The sequence below is a fragment of the Pseudorca crassidens genome, chromosome 1, assembly GCF_039906515.1.
Source record: "Pseudorca crassidens isolate mPseCra1 chromosome 1, mPseCra1.hap1, whole genome shotgun sequence".
In the NCBI taxonomy this organism is placed as follows: domain Eukaryota; kingdom Metazoa; phylum Chordata; class Mammalia; order Artiodactyla; family Delphinidae; genus Pseudorca; species Pseudorca crassidens.
In genome coordinates this window covers 22550056-22564315 of record NC_090296.1, presented here as the reverse complement: position 1 = coordinate 22564315, position 14260 = coordinate 22550056, and the positions used below count along the sequence as shown (strand labels likewise).

At 38.0% G+C, this 14260-nt stretch overlaps 1 protein-coding gene across 1 annotated transcript in view; it reads right to left on the bottom strand.

The window, feature by feature from the left end:
• Nucleotides 1-14222, bottom strand: part of GTF2A1 (general transcription factor IIA subunit 1) — a 46209-nt gene extending 31987 nt beyond the window's left edge. Inside the window, exons 1-3 of the mRNA XM_067728827.1 lie at nucleotides 13763-14222; nucleotides 9811-9912; nucleotides 549-750 (exon numbers count right to left, since the gene is read on the bottom strand). Coding sequence (XP_067584928.1) covers nucleotides 549-750; nucleotides 9811-9912; nucleotides 13763-13792 — 334 coding nt within the window. The 5' untranslated portion in view covers nucleotides 13793-14222. The remainder of the gene's footprint in view (nucleotides 1-548; nucleotides 751-9810; nucleotides 9913-13762) is intronic.
• Nucleotides 14223-14260: the final 38 nt, after the last annotated feature.

Sequence of the window (14260 nt, the reverse complement as noted above, 5' to 3'; positions counted from 1 at the left end):
CGGTACAAGGCACTATGGATGCAGTCTATAAATACTTGTTTTTTCTTATCTTTAAACCACATAATATAAATTAAGATGTCATATATCCACTCTTCACTTAAAGGAAATCTAATTCAGTCAATTTAACTACATAAATTAATAAGGAATTAGAATTTCAGATTGCCAAAGTATAGTTACAAAAACCCTCCAGTGTTTATTTATAAAAACTAAACTCAAATGCCTTTGTAGGAACAAATCAGTTTCAAAGAAAGTAATGATTCTACTATATAAAATAATGAAACCCTTAGTAAATAAACCTTTATAGATCTGACTTAGGAAATCCACCATTGTGTAGCCATCTAAAAAAAGTAATAATATACTTACCTGAATATCATTTTAAGCTTTCTGTTAGTGAATTACTTGTTTATCATTACTACATAAATAGGAACCACATTTTATACACACAGATACAACCCCCTCAGCCAATAGAAAGGAGACACCAGAGTGTTTCTCTTCTTTGAAAATGACAACTTTCATTTCCAAGTTGCAGTAGGATCGGACAGCCTCACCTTGCTGAGACGCAGGAATAAGGACCTGCTGGGTCTGCGCTTGCTGAGGTACTGTCTGCTGTGGTTGAGCCTGGTGGTGATGGTGGTGGTGATGCTGCTGCTGCTGGGGTTGCTGCTGCTGTTGAACTTGCAGTAAAAGCTGCTGCTCTTCTGAATGAAATCCATCTACTGCCCTAGACTGCATTAGTTTATTCTCCCATAACTAAAGCAAAGAATATTAAAGATTTCTAAGTAAGAGTCAGGGAAAACAACGCTGGACATATGGATAAAACATACTTTATTAGTCAGTTTATAAAATTCTTACATTTTCAAAACTGATAAATCTACAAATCTCTAATTCTTACCCAAGTGTATGCCATAATGAAAACCAATTTTTAAAGTATCAAACCTCATTTTTGCTACTTAAGAGTACTGAAGAATTCTTTTGTTTCCTTTTATATCTTCAACAAACTTTCCATAGTAATTCCTTGGTTGCCAAGCAGTTTCATATAAGCAATTTTTCAGTAATCAAAAATCATCCTTTTTAGTATCAAATCCATTGTTAGCTATTTTATGGAAATCTTTCTTTCCTAACTTTTAAATAACATATAAAACATAAATTCATCTTTCCTTGAACTATGAGAAACATTATAGAGGCAGTCCTCAGGTTAGAAAACCCTACCTTTCTATCTGTCCAACGCTACATAAGGAAAAAGAAACAGCAATGCCTAATATGCTTTCAGAGGTATTCTCAACCCTCCACACTTCTTGAAATTCCCTTCCCTCTTTCATTATGACAAGGATTGACAATCCTTTTTTGCTTAACCACTTCTATTTTCTCATCTCTCCCTTGGACAGCTTCTGTGATGAAGGAAAAAAAAAAAATCAAAAGTGGGCAAAAACAAGGAAGTAAAAGAAAATATTTACAACTATTCCATCCTTCTCCCTAACACACATTTCCTCTCTACAAGGTTTAGTGTTCAATCTATAGAGCCCTTATAAAAAAACTGCCCAAGAAAGTTACAAACCATTCCTTAAACATACATATAAAATTTAATTCAGTCATTCTGTACACAAGGATCTACAGATACTTTGTTTTCTCCCCTAGGATCTACTCTTGGGATATTGCCTAGCTCATGTAAGGCTTCTATCAGATCCTTCAAAAAGCTCCCTTTGCCATACTAACAGGGATTTTTATAAACTGCTGACACTTCCAACTGTTCTAGAAATTCTAGATCTACATGTTAATAACAATTCCAGCACATCTCTAACAATTTAGCGAAAAAGTAAACTAAACTAAAGGTCAATTCCCCAGAGCAACCATTCCCTTAGCAGTCTCAGTATTTAGGCTCACCTGAAGACTATTCTTACAGAGACAGTAACAGTATCTATTTCATGCGTTGTTGCGAGGAGTAAATAAGATTTCCATGTAAAACATTTATCAGAGTCTAGCATAAAGTCAGTCATCAATAAATGTTAGGTATTACAATTATTGTAGTGGTGGTATTAATTGTGTAATAAAGCATTACAACAGAAGTCAGGAACCCAATTAGTCCTGGTTTGGCCACTAAACGGCTTGGTGGACAAATTATTTGTCTTCCCTGGGCATTTTACTCATCTAGAAAGGGAACAAGCTGAATTAGATTACTTCTAAACGAACTTTCAGCTAGTAAATCTAAGTCGGTGCAAATCCCAGACTAAAAACAGCTAGGGTTCTTCCTAGGGTAACGAAAAACTACTTTTTGAGAGCCCAAGTTTTGTCTGGTTCATTTCTATAAAGTGGGCACCTAGCATAACACACAATACAAAATAGGCTCAGACACTGAATAAAATACACTCTACACTCTAAAATACACTCTAAATGTATTATATAGTAAGGCTATATAGGTAAGCCTCGCAAACAGTTATCACCCAAACTGTTTACACTTCTTTTCCCTGTTTCAAAACAAAACAAAACCTCGCTTCTTGTAGGCCAAAATCAAGGTGCAAAAAGTACTATTAATTAATGCTTTAAGAAACAGGTCTTTAAGGGACTTCCCTGATGGTCCAGTGGTAAAGAATCCGCCTTCTGACACAGGGGATGCGGGTTCAATCCCTGGACAGGGAACTAAGATCCCACATGCCCCAGGGCAACTAAGCCCACACGCACCACAACTACTGAGCCCGCACGCCGCAACTAGAGTCCGCATGGCGCAAACTACAGAGTCCACACGCTCTGGAGCCCATGCACTACAACTACAGAGCCCATGTGCTCTGGAGCCTGTGTGCCACAACTAGAGAGAGAAAATCCACACACCATGACTAGAAAGAAGCCCACGTGCCGCAACAAAGAGCTCGAGCACCGCAAGGAAAGATCCTGCACACAGCAATGAAGATCCCATGTGCTGCAAGTAAGACCCAACACAGCCAAAAATAAAAATAAATATTAAAAAAAAATAAAGAAACAGAAAAAAAGAAAGAAAGAAACAGGTCTTTAAACCATAATTTTCTAAATTTAAAGCTTCAGTTTTTATCACCTCCAATTGGTCTTCCCACTGCAATCCTGACCCATCACTTTAATGAAGCTTCCATGACAAACGTAAATATTAACAAATACACATTATGTGCTAAGTGCTGCGTACCACTACTCACCTAGTCTCCCAAGTCAATGATCTGTGAGTCAGAATGCACCCCAATGCCCTATCATTATTGTCAATTTCCTTTCCAAAGCATTATTCCAATCTATCCCTACTATAATGGCCCCAGTTCAAGTCCCTTCCTCCCATCAGTATTATTGCAAAGTGTTAATGACTAAGCTAATTGAGCTCCCTGCTTCAAATCATACATTCTACACATAATTATTGAATATCTCCCAGCTAGACACTGTTAGTGGCATTGAGAACAGACAGTGAACAAATCTGACAAAGATCTTTGTCCTTACAGAGCCTACATTTTAGTGGAAACTTGTGCTTCTAATCTATTCTCTATAAATCAGTAGTCCTCAAAATGTGATCCTGGACCAATAATATCAGTATCACCTGGGAACTTGTTAGACATACCAAATCTAAGGTCCCACCCCATCGAATCAGCAACTCTGGAGCTAGAGCCAGGAATCTGTTTTAATAACCTATCCAGGTTATTGTGATGTACACTAAAGTGAAAGCCACTGCCTTAAAGTATAAACCAATACTTTTCAAACTGCAGACTGCAACCCATTAATGCATTATTAAAAGTTAATTTAGAGTTTTTGGTAAATGTAATCAAATTTTTCTTTTTAAATGTCAGACTGTACCCCTATCAACTGAGACTCTTTGAAGCAGAAGTCCAAAACTCTGTCTTTTAACTAGCACCCCAGAGAATCCTTCTCACTCTAAAGACCAAGCTCCTTAATGCAATATTATGTTAACTTCTCCAACTGCTACTATAACTTGCACTCTATTTTCCAAACTACTTGCAGTTCCCTAAATATAGCATACATACCTCCTGTCTAAACTTTCGTAAACTACTCCTTATGACTGACAGTCTTCCCACACAATTCCCCAAAGAATGCAAATGCAAAGTCACATAGCCGCGAAGAAATCGCTCACTGCCTCTATACCTTAGAGATATTTCTATTGGTACACTTTTCACACTAAGTCTACCTTCTCTATTAAAGTATGAACTCCTTCAGGGTAGAGACTATGTCTTATTCATAACCTAACAAAATGACTAAGAACTTATCAGAAATTTAATATTAATTTCAAAAAGAATGGAAAACGAACTTGTTTTCTAAGGTAGTTTCTCTATAAAAATGCTACCAACATTTTAGGCAGAATAACTCTTTATTTACAGGGTATTACCACAGGAAATGTACATGAAATACAACACTCCTCTAGCCTACTAAATGCCAAAGATGCCCATTAGTCATTATAACAAGCAAACATGGAACCACACATTTCAAACTGCTTCTGGGGGAGCAAGGGGACGCTGGAGTAGTGGGCCACTGAGAATCCATATTTACTAAGTACCAAATACTGCTCTAGGTAATATGAAAAATACAAGAATAATACCATACAAATATTTAGCATTACGCTTATAATATCAAATAATGTAAAGTTCAAATTAGTTGAATGTTTTCTGTTTCTCTCCAATTTCATTTTAAAATAATTTTATTTATCAAAATATTTTATTTTTAAAATATCATCTGTTTAAAATAATGTAATACTGTTTTGGCAACAGTAATCATATTAATACCCCTAAAGACTACCAAGAATACTGAATTGTTATTTATGTATGTATTTATTTATTTAGCTAGCTTAGAAAATAGGAAGAACTCTTCTCTCCACATTTTTATAGTACTTTTTCCCCCCAACACCATAGCTATTGTTTCTGGCAGTCCTATTTCAACAATCTTTGCCAGGTCTCCGGAATTAGACATGGAGAAAATTCATTTTCTGTTCCCAAAATGATTTGGATATGCATCATGTTATGCCCATGATGTTTACTAGACTAACACTGAATTCTTAACGTGCACTTAAGTACTTTCCGTGTACACTCGTTTTTCACAAAAATTCTTTAAAATAGACATTATTATTATCTCCTTTTTACAGAAAAAGAACCTGAGGAACAAGAAGTTAGGTACCTTATCCAAGATCACCAACTAACAGCAGGCAAAACCATCATACAATCCAGGCAATCTGACTCAACAGGGCTGGACCCTGAGAGTGAAGAGTAAATGTCCTTTAAATTTTAAATTTAAAGTTTAAATTTTGGACTCTAGGCCCTCACTTTCCTCACCATAATCCCAGCTCTGGTCCAAAGTTCTAATCTCTAAACTGTACTGCTGCTATCAGAGCAGGTCTAGTCACAACTCTGGTACCTTCCTTATCTGGAGACAAAAGGCTTAGCTTCAAGTCTCTACCACTTGCTAAATGATCTGTCAAAGCATATTTATTCCATTTTTTGATCTATAAAACGTTACCAGATCTACTGCTCCCTGGCAGTATGCTGGGCTAGAAATTCTAAAGGATTCTCCTACTCTCACAAAAACAACTAGCTCCTGGATAAAACATAAGACAATTGAATTTTTGGGCTCTTTAGAAATGATGTTGGGGAACAGAGCTTTCCCCAAGGCCAAATGATATAGAACAGTAGATCATCGTTCAACTTATGGTTCAAGTATTTATATACAACTAGAGTATATTTAGAATAGTGGTTCTCAATCAGGGGTAGTTTTTCCCCTTCTGCCCTGGGGACATTTGGCAATGTCTGGAGATATTTTTGGTTGTCAGAACTAAGGGGTGCTACTGGCATCTAGTGGGCAGAGATCAGTTATGCTGCTAATATCCTACGATAACTAGCCTTCTACAACAAAGAATTAACAGGTCCCGAATGTCAGTAGTGCCAAGGATGAGAAAACAGATCTAGGGGCAGATTAACTTTTTCAGATTTGTCTCCAAATGAGGAATTCTTCTCACTTTGTTTTATTGAGAGGCCATGTTTTCTATCTCCCACTGTACTTGCTATTTGGATAGGGCTGGGTCTGACAGTTTAGAAATCAGGATAATTTTATCACTTACTTTGAAGAGGACTTCTAGACTGTCATTTCCACCCATAGTCATTTACCAATCTAAAACACAATTTACATTCAAATATAGCTTTATTGAAAATCAAGTGGTGATCATTTTCTAATGTATAGAAATCCTGAATCCCTATGTTGTGCACCTAGAACTAATACAGTGTTGTAGGTCAATTACACTTCAATTAGAGAAAAAAGCAAGAAAACCAACATTGTGCTTTATGCATCTTTTCTATCTCCCACAGTTCATACATTAAAGGAGACCCACAGTGTTAACAGATAACCTCAAGAATCAGGTTGAATTATTTTAATGTAGAAGGTCCCTTTCTGAATTATCTAGTTGAACTTCAAATTACAGGCACTCTCATTACTCATCTTAATTCATAATCTAATACACCACTGTATCCTTCACAGCCGTTTGGAAGCTTTTGACAGAAGTTTGTGAAACACTATAAAATGGTGAGAAAGGGGATAGAACTAATGATAGTCTTTTATAAAGCTTAAAATATGAAATATTGTTAGTTTTCATTAGCAAGAATATCCAAACCTACAAGGTCTAATACAGTAGCCACTAGCCACACGTGGTGATTTAAAGTGAAATTAATTATAATTAAATAAAAATTCAGTTCTTCAGTTCCACTAACCATATTTCAAGTGTTTAATAGCCACATGTGGCTAGTGGTTACCATACTGGAGAGCACAGATATAGAACATTTTCATCACCACAGAAAGTTCTACTGCATAATGCTGGCTGTCAGACTGTTAAAACTAGGGCACATTCTGGAAATTCTAATGAGATCCTGAAGAAATTTAGTGCAGAGAATTAAAATAAACTCATTTCAGTCTAACAGTTTTATATTTAAATTCAGCTACAACCCAGAATAAAAGCGTATGCCCCGTTTAAAAAACAACAAAAACATTAAACTACCTTTTTCAGTTAGATTCTGGAGCAAAGTGTTATTAATTTGTTTAATTAAGTATTTACTGAATGCCAACCACATATGCCAGGCATTGTGGTAGAGGTTGGAGATTCAAAGTTGAATAAGTCACAATTTTGTCATAGAAAACTAAGCATTAAACAAAAAATCAGTGCATAACCTATAAAACACAGATATTACTTTTTTTATACTATTATACTGTATTATATGTACATATATCTGTATATACGTGTATACATGTATAAAGTCTTATGTACTAAAAATGCAGGTGGAGATATTTGGTCTCAAAGATAGCTCATTCTGTTTGGAAAGAACACCTTGATTCTAACTGGGACCAGTAGGAAAATATCAACAGACTCTGTGAAAAGCAAGAGGAGATAACAACTTGGATTGACCACTAGTCTGACGTACCACAAATTAAAGCCTTTGGGACTAATTTTTTGCACCTAAAAATGCTGTACCTTCTACATAAGATCACAGATCTACAAGGACAACCATTATAAGGGTATAACATATTTATAAAATATTCATTACATGTAACATGAAGAAATCAAAATAAGCTTATTCTCTTCTTATTCATATCCCTGAGATACTTTATGTTTGAGTAGTTTATACTGCTATTCTTCCAACTCATGTCTCAGAGTTGGCATTCCTTCACTTGTATTTTTAAATACCTACTCTTCACTTTCAGTAACCATTACATTTCTCACAAGGTAAATAAATATTTCCTCATCTCATTCAAACCTATATTTTCCCTTCCTCACAGGGGCAGATTCGTATTGAAAATTCTATAGAAGCTGCCCACAGATGCTGCAACATTCTAAGATATATTTTATCACCACAACATAGGTGAGATTTGCTTTATTTAAAATAGTAAGTTGCTAAATTGCAGCCTCCACGCCTCTGTTGAATGGATAAATAAGACCACAACAAATGTTCCTTAGCATTCATTAACTGTGATTACTTATTTATACATAGCTCTAAAGGAGCTCAATTCCCAATCTCTAAGCCAGCAGTTCTAAAACTTTTTAGTCTGAGTCCTTTATCATTTTTACAAATTAATGAGGACCTCAATGAACTTTTATGAAATTTTAAATAAGATTTTTTTTTAATGTTGACATTTAAAAATAACGTGGGCTTCCCTGGTGGCACAGTGGTTGAGAACCTGCCTGCTAATGCAGGGGACACGGATTAGAGCCCTGGTCTGGGAAGATCCCACATGCCGCGGAGCAACTAGGCCCATGAGCCACAACTACTGAGCCTGCGCATCTGGAGCCTGTGCTCCGCAACAAGAGATGCCGTGATAGTGAGAGGCCCGCGCACCGCGATGAAGAGTGGCCCCCGCTCGCCACAACTACAGAAAGCCCTCGCACAGAAACGAAGAACCAACACAGCCAAAAGTAAAATAAAATAAATAAATAAAAGAAATGCATTTCCATTTAAAAAATAAGATCCAGAGGAGTAAAGAAGAAAAAAAAAGAAAAAACAACGTATCCATTACATGTTAACATAAATACTTTCAATGAAAATAACCATATCTTCCAAAAAAATTTCGTGAGAAATGGCTTAAAAGGAAAATAGCTGGATTCTCATATCTGCTTCTACATTCAGTTTTCTTTCGTTGATGTATATGAAGAAAATCTGCCTTCTCATAGCTAAGTAGTTGGGAAAGGAAAAAGTATTTTAAGTGATGGTTTCTTAACAGGTAGCTGCAATGTACAATCTGAAACCATATACCAATTAACTTTTCAAACTCTTCGATTAAATGGAAAATATCAGTTCAGTGAAGTATGCAGACATGCCATATGTTAACACATTTCATTATAGAATATCATGAATAGAATATCAAACAATTGCATGTCTTAGTATCAACAATGATCTCATCTCAACCTTTACGTAAACATCTTTTTAATATTTGGTACATCAAAATGGGAAGCATGCATAAAGCCCTTCTGCTGCATATGGAAGAGTTATCTCAAGGAAAAGCACTTGTACATTTGAGTTGCAAGTTTAACTGGTCACTTTTTTCATGGAATACAACTTTTACTGGAAATATGACAAACATACTATGATTATTCAGATTTGGGCATCTGTCCAACCGCATGGACCCCTGAAAGAGCCTGTGGGGAAGTCCACTGACCATATTTTGAGAACCACTGTTTTGAGCAGTAAGGCAAAAATATTCCATGATTTCATGAGTCATTACACCATCAAGAAAACACAAATGCTAAATAAAAGTATCTATATATTTCTGCTTAAATCCAAGTAAATAGAAGAGGCAGAAAAGCAGCTCCCAAACTAGAATACATTGTAAACCAAATATTTGGCCCACATAGAGAATCGGACTCCAGAACATGAAATTTATCAAGCACTTAATCTCCACAACATAAATACATTTTAGAATACCAGTGCATTAAGACCACAAAAAAAGAAAAAGTAAAAAAAAAAACCTTACAGGAATGTCAAGTAATTAAAACATAAATGGATATTAACTGCCCATTAATAATAGCTAATACTATTGCCAGGCACTTTGCTAAACACTTTATATAGTCACTACATTTAATCTTCAAAACAAGCCTAAAAGGTAAGTACTACTAATTCTCATCTCACATATAAGGAAACTGAAATATAAGCAGTTTGCCTAACGTCAGAGGAAGAATGGATGGTAGAGCTGGGATTCAAAACCAGCACCCTTCACATAACTATACTGCTTCCTGCAACAAAGTCAAATGGTCATCATATGGCAAAATTATGAAGTATAGTTTCTGACTGAAGAGAATGTTAAAAAAAAAAAAAGCAGCAAACTCACAGTTTTTAGTTCCATCAGAACTTGTTCATCGACTCCATCATCCAAAAAGATGTCTCTCACATCGTTAATTACATCTTCAATCACAGATCTGTATAATTTAGGCTTTAAAGGGAAAATAAAAGACTGCTAAAAAACACTGCTTTTCACATATTAAAATATATAACATTTTCACAAATTCAAAACAAATGTAATACAACAGTCCCTTTTCCAACTCTCTAAAACTTATTTTAGAAGATGTAACTTTAAAGGTATGGCCATTCCCATAAACATCAACTGCCTTAGTTAAAATGAATTATTTGATGACTGCATATTTTAATAAAGGTTTTACGACTGTTTAATACAATTCATATACAGAAGATCATCACAGATACAAGGTCTATACAGTTTCCAGTTGTAATTACCCATGTTGTTATAGTCAAAACACTTAATGTGTTTTGACTATATCCAACGATATAGTTTTATGGGTTGCTATGTCTGGTTTTTATTATTCCTTGCTTGGTTTAACCCGTTGTATCTCCTAACGTCATCGCTGTCTTAACAGAAACTTATGTCCTGTGATTTGCCTGGTAATAATTTGCAACCTAATAAGTATTCAAATTTAAAAATCACCTAATTTTAGTTTTTGTTACCCAGTCTGTACCTTTAAATTATACCATCAAGCTGTTCATATAACCACAATAACAGGTCTCAAAGTCTCAGAGGAACAAGCCACAATGATCTCTTTTCCAGGATTTCTCTCCTACTACTGCCCAGATGATGCTATGGAATAGAACTATAAGCAGCCTCGATATTTATTTTTAAACTATTATTATTGTAACTATTATTGTTGGCATTACTTGGGGGGAAGCTTGCTTTTAGAAGGTTGCCAGAAAAATAAAATGAGAATAGATGTGAAAGCACTTTAAAAGCATAAAGTACTTTTTAAAAACCAAAAGGTAAGAGACTGAAGACTTTGCCCAACCCACATCCTATTTTTAATGGACAAAAGGAAGTTTGCTTGTCAGAGTGTAAAACCAGAGATGCCTTGCTATAAATCGTATCCATTATCACACAGAGCTAAGATCAACAGCCTTTTTATTTTAATACTTTGTCATTATCTGTGTTTTATATCTTGCTTAAAAATTACTGCTTACCCAATAAAACCAAGGGTTTGCTCTCATAAGCAAACCTCAAACATAAATAAATGTTTCATTAGCATCTCTCCCAGCAATACTGTTATCACAGGGGAAACCTCTTATGTGTCCTTGTCCAGGCAAAAATATAAATAATGAGTTCCTCTATACAACTTACCTCAACCATTAAAAACTATTTGTTCCTTTTCATTACAACCAGAAAAACAATTCATGTATCTAGTTTCTCACCTTTGCCGTTCCACTCACTCATCTTTTTATTTTGCCAAATCTGCCTCTATGAACTAAAATTATTCATGTGATTTCTGCATCTCTACAGTGCCTCCTTATGTTAGCATTCTGATTCTATATATAAAGGAAAGTCTATCTGACTATGGGTATCACCTTATCTATGGCAATTCAACTACTGAATTACAAAAATACATTTATAAAGTTTTTTTTTAAACCAATGACTCAAGGCATTATAAAGATACAGTGTAATTTTAAATTGGTAGTATAAATCTCAAATTGACGATATAAATTATTTTTCCAGCAAAATAGATGTTGTTCTGGTGTTTCTGAAGTCGGTCATCCCTAAAAATATTCTGCTTGGATATCCACACATTTATAGGTACAATGTGCTTTCTTCTGGCACTCCCTACTTAATGAATCAATCTTGCTTTAAGATTTTGCTTTTGTGCTTTAATTAACCCACAACTTGACCACTTAATGGATTCATATGCACTATAGTTAAAGAAAGGGAAATGTGTATTATTCATGAAGTATATGCAATTTAAAATTGTTCAAGAGTTAAAAAGCGCGCAAAATACTGACGTTTTTCAAAGTATGTGAGTACACAGGCATTATGTGAAATAAGCAATTTCTGAATTATTTAGAATACTAAAATGTACTTAAGCCAAAGTTTTTGCCTTTTATGAAATACACATTAATTTAGGTTTGTCCTAGTTTTCAAAAACCAGATATTCCAAACTTAAAAACTCGTAAATTAAAGGGCCATTAGTGCCATTATCTAATGATTAAAGGATTTCTTTCAAAAGTGTTAGTACCTGGTACAATACTGGAAAATAAGTTGGATTAATTTCTATATTGGATATCACATTAACAGCCAATGCAGCAAAAACACCGTCTACTTAGAATTTTAATACCCAGTTTCCACTAAGCAAATTACTCACAATTCCCCGATCCATAAATGTACTGTAGACATAGGTCCTACGTCGAAGCTTTAGGCACTTACTATTTCTTTGAAAAGCTTCGTATCTCAAATATTTATTATAGGAAAACATAATGAAATATTAGGAGCTATATTTCTAACATTTCCTGAATACGTGACAAACAAAATACTACCAAAATCAAATCCTCCACAGCTAACAATTAATGTAGAAAACTTTTCAAAAAAAAAATTACCGACAATAATGCATGCATCTTCTGAATACAAGAACGATTAGACATCTGAGCTTAAATTCTCCTTAAAAAATAAAAATAAAATAAAAGAGGATGGCAAGTCTATTTTCCCCTATCAAAGACCGCAAATCCCAGCTGCTGTATGAAAACAAAAACTTGGGGCTCTAAAAGCAGACCCGGTTGGGCACGAAATTACAGTGTACGCAAAGGATTTAGGAATAAACTGAGCTCTGCACGCGCCAGCCTCTCGCCTCGGGAGCACGCACCTCCCAGCCCCGCTCTCAGCAGCTCTCACTATTTAAAGCCGGATCTGGTGTTTAAATGGAGAGGCGGTGACGTAGGCCTGAAAAGCACCTTCCCATCCTGGCAGAGTCTATATTAGAGAGCGGCAATGGCTCTATATAAACAGGGCAGCCAAAGGGAGGAGGACCACAAGGCTCAGGGACTGAAAAGCAGGGTAAGCGGCCGCAGCCATGATGGATCGACCCGAGTCGTCAACGGTACGGAGCCGGGCTGCCGTGGGCTTGTCTGCATTTGGGACCGGGCAAAAAAGTGTTTTACTGTCATAATAAAAATAAGAGAGTGGGGTGGACTAGTGATCACATTTTGCGTTGGTGACTGAAAAGGTTATTTATGTGACTGCTTTTTGCAAACCTACGTGATCGCAAGTAAGAAAAAAGGGACAAACGGTGAGAAGTAGGCAAATTTCAAGGCGAAAGCGGGGCACTTTGACCACTACTGTAGGCTTTGTTTGTTTTGGTGCTTTTGCTAGTCGAAGATACGATGGGGGTTTTGCTTCCCCTTCGCCATTTTACCGATTCGGAAGGAACCGAGATAAGTGCTTTTCAACCTTCGTCCTTTTTTTTTTTTTTTTTAAACATAAAATGGCCCCAATGAAGGCTCTTTAAGCACAACCGCCAAAACGCCCAAAGTAACCCCCAAAGTAGCCATTAACCTTTCACTGCGTTAAAGTGGATCGCGGTGGGTCTTGGGGATTCGCCCAGCTCCCCAAACACGGTTTTTGTTTTGAGGCTGCTCCGGGAGCCCTCCTCCAGCCGGCGCGGCCGGGCCCGCTTCGGGGAGAAGCGGCGGCGCCCCTCCCGCCCTCCCTCCTGGCGGCCGGGGTCTGCGGCCGGGGCCGCGCGCTCGCCCCGGCCCAACCGCCCCGCGGCGGCCCCAGGCCCAGCAGGCGCCCCCGCCCTCCCCGCCGCCGCGGCCGCAAGCCTCGGCACCCCCCCGCGCCCGCCGCCCGGCGCACCGGCCCGCTCCGCCCGAGGCGGGAAGCGGCGGCGGCCGCGGCGGCCGCGCGGGCGGCTGAAGAGAGTCGAGGCCGGGAGTCGCGGCCGTCCCCGCCCCCGCCCGGTCCGGCCGTTGCTGCCGCCTGAACGAAGCCCCCGCAGGCCACCAAACCACGTCCTTACCACGGTGTTTGTATTTGCCGAGTTCGCCATTTCCACACACAACACAAACAAGAGGGGGGCAACCCCGAGAAAAGATAAAAACAAAAACAAACAAACAAAAAAAGAACACCCGGAGGGTGACCCAAGCCACCGCAAAATTGGGGGGAAAAATTTTTCAAACAAAATCGTATTCTGACGGAGGAGAGGGGAGCGGTGAGAGGAGGTAGAGGAGGAGAGCAGTCCTCGGAGCTAAAAACTCGAGAATCGCCCTTAAAAAAAAAAGGCCACGACCCTTCAGGGGTCCTGGGGGGCGTTGCCCGCTCCCCACCCCGCACCAAGGAGGGAAACCACCACCGGTCGCCGCTCCCCGCGCCGCCGCTGCCGCCACCGGCTGCAGCTCCAGCCGTCCGGTCCGCCCGCTTCTCCCCTTTATATAGTGAGCCAACAAGCTGCGCGAGCCGCCGCCACCGCCGCTGCCGCCGAGAGACAGGGCGGAGGGGGAGGGAGGGGCGGAAGGGG